Consider the following 8886-nt stretch of genomic DNA (forward strand, 5'->3'; position numbering starts at 1 on the left):
ACATTCTTGTTTCATTTTGCAGATGGGCTTTAGTGAAAGACAGAGAGACAGCTAGGAAAATGACAGAGTACATTGAACTCAACACGATTGGGGTCTCAAAGGACTCGCAGCTTAGAGTAGCCAAGGTTCTAAAGGCTGTGTCAGACAGCTGTGGGAATGAAACGGCTAAATCCTTCTTTGAACACAGTTATGATGCTATGTATGAGAGGTGGAAGCTATTGAAACAAGCAGCGAAGGACACTAAACGTTTTACCGTTCCTGATTTCGTCTCTCAACGCTGCAATTTCTTTGGCAAGGTCTTTGAGTTACAACCAGGTAAATATAAATAAAAACAATTTAAATGATTATGGAACCATTTATTTTTTCCTCATTTGATTTGGTGTATTATATACTGTGTGTAGCTTTTGCATGGTTTAAGTGTGAAGAAGGGATTGTGGATTGTGAGAAGTTTCTAAGAGAAGAAAAGAAGATTTTAACGAAAAGTGGAAAACACTTCGGCGATGACCAAAGTTATGTGAGGATAAGCATGTTGGATAGAGATACTAACTTTAATATTTTCCTTCACAGGGTTTCAGTTTCCTCTAATTCAACTTTGTAAGTGCAATTGTGCATGTGATGATGATCTTTGCAACAAGTGTTTTCTAAATTATTGGAATTTTGAATAATGTGATGAAGATCAAAAGGACCAACTAATTCGTCTCTCGGATGAATGAATATATAATATAGATTGGATACTGATGATCAAGCTCAAGTTAAAACTTATACGCCCTACAAGAGAACATTCATTCACTACCGAGCGTTTGTTCAAGTGTGTCGGCATGTTGGTCTGAAAAGTCTTGGTTGTAAATTTGTAATCTTTTGAAGGATCAGATCCAACACATTTCACTTATAGCTTCTTCTTTTTTTTTTTTTTTTTTTTTTTTCTTTTTTCAATTTTTAACTCCAACGTTAATTAGGTGATCATATCCTTCATCGTCATGGCAACTATGGTGCAAGTATCACTGTCGCAACCTGTCCGTTTTACAATTGTATCAGCTTTCCCACTGCGTCATTTGTATATCACGTCAACTATTTTGTCTGCATATATAATTCAGAAGGATAAAATCATTTCTATATAATTTATCAAAAGTGTTAACAAATTTAACCAACAAAAAAAAACACTAACAAACTATATTTTTTTTACATCAAACCCTTTTGAAAATGGCTCTCTTCGATAAACAACACCAACAAACTACTTAAATATTAACACTGTGAAAATACTTTAAAAAAAAAACCGCCCATTCATCATGCTTTAAAAGTTTATGAAAAGATAAATTGAAAATAACTAAAGAGTAAAGAGCGTCAACTAACAAAAAATAAAATAAAACTTCTAGAAACAAAATAAAATTTACAAAATATATATGGATGAGGAAGAATAGAGTAGGAGGTGAGACACAACCACACAAACCGTTCACGTGATTGTTTCTGCAAAATTCATCATCAACTTTCTCCTGACTACGCCACATCACATTTGTTTGTGGTACTATTCCGTCGTCAAACGCCCGTCGTCTTTGTCTTTTTCCACAAATTAACTCCTCCCTTCTTTATCAACTTGATGATCGTCTACATAACAATACTTGTCTTTTTCCCTATTCACAAATTAATTAGTCTTTGTCTTTGATGAGAGATGTAAATATTATTTTGAAACCAAAATTGATCCTAATCTAAGTTTGAGTACCATTATTTATACCCATTTCTTGAATTTTGATAGCATCTCGTAATTGTTTCCATTTCTGTTATTCATCCTTACACAAATGACCCTCATGTTCGTTGTTTTGTTTGTTGTAAATCTAAATAATCATCGACACACGAAAAAAAATTAAGGTAGTAACCAAGATATGTGTTTCTCACCTTCACCATAAATAAGCCGAACAAATTATATAAATTGTTTTGTAATTTTGTACTACTAATTAGTGACAAAGAGTTCGAAAGAGGGAGAAAATATGATTAAGAGTTGGAATAAAATCATAGATGATAAGCTGTAAATATGTCTTACAAAAAACGTGCTTCAATTCCATTTTAAGGATAAATGATGCTTTAGGTCTTAAAATTAATTTGTTGCAACTTGCAACATGATCTCTTTAAGACCAAAAACAAAACAAGACTACACCGGTTGGTCCACAATTAATTTCTGGCTCACAATAATATTCCTACATATTACACTACAACATTATATAACAGTAAGAAAAAAAAACATAGTACAATAAAACCTCTATAAATTAATAATGTTGGGACTAAGACATTTTATTAATTTATAGTGATATTAATTTATCTATAAATTGATAATTATTATTTTATAGTGTAAATTAATAATTATTAATTTATAGATATATTTTTAATTATTTATTTTTAAAAAAATTATGAATTGGAACAACTATAGCAAAATAAGATTAAACTTTCGGATGTTATAAATTTTATGGTTTAGGAATTGAACTTGTAATATTTAGAAAGCACTATTTACAATAAATTACAAATATTATAGACAAATTGACTTATACACATGAGACACATAAATTCAAATCTATGAATAATAATATCAATTCTCCTATTTTAATAATCTGTCAAATTATCAAATTGTAAATGATGCATATCTAAAAATTAAAACTTTAAATTTAATTATTTGTATGACATGTTATAAAATATTTTAGAGATATCATTATAGGTTGAAAATACAACATTACAATTGTTCTATAGAATTGAGCTTTAGGAGAAATATACACTATTATATCAGTATATATATATATATATATAAATTTACATAATTATTAATTTATGATATTATTGGGACCATATTTTATAAGGAGATTTCGAAAAAATTATTATCTTATTATCTTATCGAATATTGTTAATTTTTACACTGGCCCGACTTGGGACCAGCAAAATTTATTAATTTATAGTGTTTATTAATTTATAGAGTATTAATTTATAGAGGTTTTACCGTATATAACAGTAAGTAATGCATACAAAAATCCCAAAAAAAAAAATCATTTAAAGTCACACAATTATTAGAACGGTTAAGTAGATTTAAACTTAAAACTAGATCTACAAACTTCACTGAGCAAGTTTTAGATTTCAAACAACTGTTATATATACTTTTTTTTTTTGTCACAAGTTATATATACTATTAAGAAGTATATTTAGCCCACTGTTACATCAAGATAATAAATTGCAAATGTTTTTGAAGATTAGCTTAAGACTAGAAAATACCGACAAATATTATCATCATCTATATAGGCATGCTCGTTTCTGAAAAAAAGTTTGATATACATATACTGTCAGGGTTCAATTTTGAAATCGAATTCTTTTTGTAACTGCATAGCCGGACTGAATTACTATGGGTCGTGGACTTACCTACCGGTGAGACGGTCATTTGGTCGGGATAGTTGAACAACTTTTGGTTAAGGGAATGGTTGAATTTTCATTATATGTTCAGATATTTGTGAGTAGGGAGCGATTTAAATATTATCAATTGTAAAAGAGCTGATTACCAAATTAGGAAATTTGTTTGATAATGAACACAAACAAAAAACAAAATGAAGGCCGGATTTAAACTAATGACACGTTATCTCAACGTCCCCATGCTTTTGCCATTTTGCTGTGATCAGTAAGTCCCAAAGACACTTTTGCTTTCACCTCAGTTCCACTTTGATCCTCTTTTTACGGCAAAGTCGCCTTAGTCAACCGTACCTTGAACAAAGCCCTAAGCGTCATTTTAATCATTTAATTAATCAATCTCAAACCACCATTTAATTAAATCCTACAATATAACATAAACTTTATAATTTTTTCTATAAACTGTACTTTCCATTAAACCCTCAAAAGGTTATGGCTTATGGGTGTCTTTTTTTGGATAAACTGTATCAAAATTATGCTTAGAAAAAAACGTAAAAAATGTTGAGGCTCTCTTTTATTAAGCGGCAGGCTTGGGAATTGTTGTCCACACTCTCATCATCTCTCTCTCTCTCGTTCTTATCTTCACTGTTTCATCTTTTCATTCGGATTATATTAAAATATATATATTACTTTTTCCTACCATAATTTATACTCTTAACTCATGAATTATTGGTCTCTAGAATAGTTTACAAGTAACAATCTAATTGTACGGATGTCTCTTGTGATGCCGAAGAATTGAGAAGCAAAGAAAATAGAGGGAAGATGAATTTTGAGGAGCAAGAAGAAGATATGGAGATGTCGGGTGCTAATCCCCCCGGTGGTTACGACTCTCTGAGCGGCGAGGGAGCTACGTCGAGCGGCGGCGGAGGAGGAGGAGGAAGGAACAAAGGGGTCGGAGGGAAGATGAGGTATAGAGAGTGCTTGAAAAACCATGCCGTGAACATAGGAGGCCACGCCGTGGACGGATGCTGCGAGTTCATGCCTTCCGGTGAAGATGGTACGCTCGATGCTCTCAAGTGTGCAGCTTGTGGCTGCCACCGCAACTTCCACCGCAAGGAAACTGAAATCATCGGCGGCAGGGCCCATAGAGTTCCCACGTACTACAACCGCCCTCCGCAGCCGCATCCGCCTCCTGGATATCTTCATCTAGCATCTCCCGTGGCAACAGGGCAGCCTTATAGGCCACCCGTGGGATCGGCGGACGAGGAGGATACATCGAATCCGAGCAGCAGCGGGGGGACCACGGCGAAGAGGTTTAGAACGAAGTTCACTGCGGAGCAGAAGGAGAAGATGTTAGCCTTTGCGGAGAGGTTGGGGTGGCGAATTCAGAAGCACGATGACGTAGCTGTTGAGCAGTTCTGTGCGGAGACTGGTGTTAGGAGACAAGTGCTTAAAATTTGGATGCATAACAACAAGAACTCTCTTGGTAAGAAACCCTAGTTTTGCTCAGACATTATTTAAAATTGCTAGAAGATCATAATTGTTTCGTTTTTGGTATGACTCTTTCTGTAACTACTTTTGCTTAGTAGTTATGTTTTTTTCTTTTCTTTCTTCTTTTAGTTAATAACCGTATCTAGTAGTTTGGGACAGCTTAGGACACATTGTGATTAATTAATCATCATCAGTAACGTTTGGTTCAAATGGTTAATTTCATAATTTACTGAACGATCGTAATTGAGTGATGGACCAATTAAACTTTCAAAAATAAAAGTACGGTGCATAGAGTTGTAGACCAATGAGTTTCAACCTCAGCTGTCTTTAGCTTTTTGTGTCTTTGTAAACATTAGAAAAGCATACTCTTTATTAGCTAGTTCTCTATATTACTATTACCATATATTCCTATGTCAATTAGATGATAAGGAGCCGTTGATAAAGATTTGGAGCCTTGTAATATGTGATAGTGTTGTTGTTGTTGTTGTGTTAGAACTAGATTTAAAGTCTTAAACCCGTATGTTACATATATATTGTTGACAAACAAATAAAATGATAATGAGAGCTAGCAATAATCAGTTACAGTCCCTACGTAAAACTTACCATTTAGCTTATAGCTAGGGCGGTTAAAATGTATTAATTTAAGGTAAGAAAGAAGATAAGATATAGTTGAGCATGTGCAACAATGAGAAGCCATTGACGATATTACTCTTAGTTAGGTGTGTAAGCATTACGTGCCATTGCGGGGAAACTCAATTCGCACTCGTTAATATAACAAAAAAAAACATGTTGTTTAAATAAGTAAAACATATGTTTAAGTAACATGTTATTTGCTTATTACGCATGTGACGATTCCCATAAACAGCATGCTATAATATGTTGAAAATATGACTAGTTTAAGAAACAATTATACATAACGTAGAGTATAACTATACATGTATATGTTTATTATTATGCTCATGATATCTATAAATAGAATCCTATAATCAAATGTGATAAATTGACGCAAATCCACATAATAATGTATTTAACTTATTAATAAGTGATAAAAAGTTAAAGACAAATCGCAGTTAAGGATAAAAAAATTGTCCGGTTTAGACATAAAATCCAGTTTTTTCAAGGGTTCACATTTTGACCCATTTTCTATTGTATTTTCTTCTTCTCATTTACTAAATATTTCCTTAGTTCATTTAACTTATTTTGATTTTTTTCAAAGAGACTTTGGACCGTAAAATCCGGATTTTTTCATTTTTATTAAAGGTACTTTATCTCATGTGAACAGTATAGTAACCTTTCGAAGCAAGTCAAGTGAACCGAAAGGCTTGAAATAATTAAACCAAATGATTCCCGATGGAGATGATATATATAGATTTCCATCTTGATGAAGAAAATGACGAATTCACATTTGTCACCTTTCTCTCGCTATCTTACCAAAACCCACCGCTCTCAATACATATGCATTAACTCCCTCTTCTCACTCTTTTGTCTCTTTCAGCACAACCTAATTAATTAACCATCATTTAATTGTCGTAACGCTTGATGTAAACATATCAAGTTACTCTTGGGATTCTTTTCCTCCTCAATCTTGTGATCCCTTTTTTTTTTTTTTTTTTTTTTTTTTTTTTTTAACTTTTATAATTCATTTTTTCAAGGATATAAGGAAATAGTAGTTAATTAGATGAGCACCTTACCTAGAAAACACAAAAATTTCCATTTAGAATTGAAGAACCTTATTATAACAATCTCCTTTGATAACAAACTCACAAGTTGACATGTCTTTTTTGAAAATAAATATTCAAAATCTCATTCTCGCCATCTCATTTATAAGTTATGAAGTTGCATATCGGTCCGCATTTTGGTCCGAGCATCTTTCCGCGAACATTTATTTGCATATTGATAGATATTATTTCGATTTTTCAGCTCACAGCGTCTCTTTTAATATAAAGAAGGATATACTACCAACAGGTTGTGAGATGACATTTATATTGATTTGGTTGGCATTATGCGACAGGAGTCGTGGCCCTCTATATATGTAAACAACCTTTCAACTTTGTACCCACCAATTTACTTGTACCATAGCTGCAGAGATTTGAAGTCCAACAAGTTGTTGGCATTGCCTAGATCTAGATCGTTAGTCCATTACCATCTTATACTGAGACAGTCTCTGTAAAAGATTTTTATGGCTTTATATAAACTTTGAATGCATGGTATGATATGAAATACAGAAATACTAATTCGTTAACCAATTAGCTCAGAGTGAAAAATTCCTCCATTTTCCATATAACTAAGAGAACCTCTAAAATACTTTTGAAATGGGAAGTTTATATATCTACAAATTAACCTCATAAATTGCGACCTTCTATTATATTTTTTTTCATGATAACCTTTGAAAAACAATCCAACATTTTTTGTATTATAATTTTTTTGTATTATATATATAGATATATACTTGCATATAACGACTCGTGTTTCTTTGTGTAATTTTCTTTTTGGGTAATGTTTAAATACATACAAGCACTTATCATAACTGGAGGACCTCTTTTAACTATAGTTGCATTATAATTAGTTCACACCCACATGTCTTGAAGGTGTGAATATTGAATTAGTAATATGAAAACTAATAGAGATTGAAAAAAACGACTTTTAAAATAGTAATTTTCTTTTTGTTTGGTAAAAGATGATAAATATGAAGATGAAAACAAAATAAAATAAACCTTTTAAAATAAAATATTCGGATAAAGAAAATCAGACATTTTTCTTTCTACATTATTTAAGATGGGCATGTCATCTACAATTTTAACAAGTGTGAGTTGGGGAAGATACTAAAGATAATCTTATTTCTTCAAGTTTCTAAGTGCTTATACTTCTTTAAGCATTTCCAATGGTCCTCTACTTTCACCTCTAAACTCTAAACTCTATTTTACAATAGTTTTGCTCCAATAGATCTCTATTTTCACCTCTATAATAGAGATTACTATTTTTTTTCCTATTTTTAGAGGAACTCTATTTTTTCCTCTATAAATAGAGATGAACTATTTTATTTGCAAAGTAGTCCTCTTAATCTTTAACTTCTTTTATTTATGACCAAAATAAATAAAATAAATATTTTTAAGAACTAATAATACAAATTTAATAAAATAAGTATTTTTAAAAACTAATAATATAAATTTAAGAATAAATATTTAGTCTAAAATATTGAGACTACCATTTGGAAAAGATAATTTCTATAAATTATAATATTTATTTTTCATTCAATCCATAATAATTATTATAATACAAAAAACTAATAACTTAATAATCCGGTAAATTATTTTGGGATCCACCAATATCGCTAAAATATTGTGAAAGTGTTACAAATTTAAAGTAAAATGGGTTAGTTTGCAATTTTTATAAATAAAAAGTGTTAATTGTAAAATAAAAAATAAATATATTTGGAATATTCTTTTTAGAGGAAAAAATAGAGAAAACCATAGGAGCAAAACTCTCCTCTATTATAGAGGGAAAAATAAGGGAAACCATTGAAGATGGTCTTAGGAATCATTTTAAATGTTGTTTGATTAAAAAATCATTTAATTTATTTAATTTACCTCTTTTACATTAAAAACCATTAAGTAAAGTGACTTTATTTTTGTCAACAGCAAACCAGATTGGCTTAAAGCCAATGAGACGGAACATTGTTTATAAAGGTAATAAGATGCGGCTCGGAACGAACTCGCCGTGCCAGATTATCCGCTTTACCATTCTGCGTGCGAGGAATGAGGATCAGCGAGAAGGATGTGAACTCCTCTTTATCTTCCTGAATGTCCTCCAAATAAGTCTTGAACGCTGGCCACTCTGAGGATGAAGACACCATCTTCACTAAGTCGGAGCAGTCGGTAAGGAACACAACATCCTGATTATCCGCTCCAATCATGCAACGCATCGCCCAAAGGAGGGCTTCGACCTCTGCATGTAGTGGGGAGAGACTACCCCGGAGATTAGCTGCTCCCATAGTGGGAGCCTCCGCCCCCCCCCCCCCCCCCC

The 8886-nt window shown here is 32.1% G+C and overlaps 2 protein-coding genes across 2 annotated transcripts in view; both read left to right on the top strand.

Moving 5' to 3' along the window:
- Window positions 1–687, top strand: part of LOC104720137 (tryptophan aminotransferase-related protein 2-like) — a gene marked incomplete at its 5' end in the record, with an annotated part of 2254 nt that extends 1567 nt beyond the window's left edge. The window contains 2 exons of the mRNA XM_010438099.2: window positions 23–315; window positions 402–687. Of these exons, the coding sequence (XP_010436401.1) occupies window positions 23–315; window positions 402–598 (490 nt within the window). The remainder of the gene's footprint in view (window positions 1–22; window positions 316–401) is intronic.
- On the top strand, window positions 3917–5073 carry LOC104717808 (zinc-finger homeodomain protein 2-like). Its single transcript, XM_010435438.2, has one exon. The coding sequence runs from the start codon at window positions 4195–4197 to the stop codon at window positions 4870–4872; it is 678 nt and encodes a 225-aa protein (XP_010433740.1). The 5' UTR covers window positions 3917–4194; the 3' UTR covers window positions 4873–5073.

This window comes from Camelina sativa, chromosome 10 (genome assembly GCF_000633955.1).
Source record: "Camelina sativa cultivar DH55 chromosome 10, Cs, whole genome shotgun sequence".
In the NCBI taxonomy this organism is placed as follows: domain Eukaryota; kingdom Viridiplantae; phylum Streptophyta; class Magnoliopsida; order Brassicales; family Brassicaceae; genus Camelina; species Camelina sativa.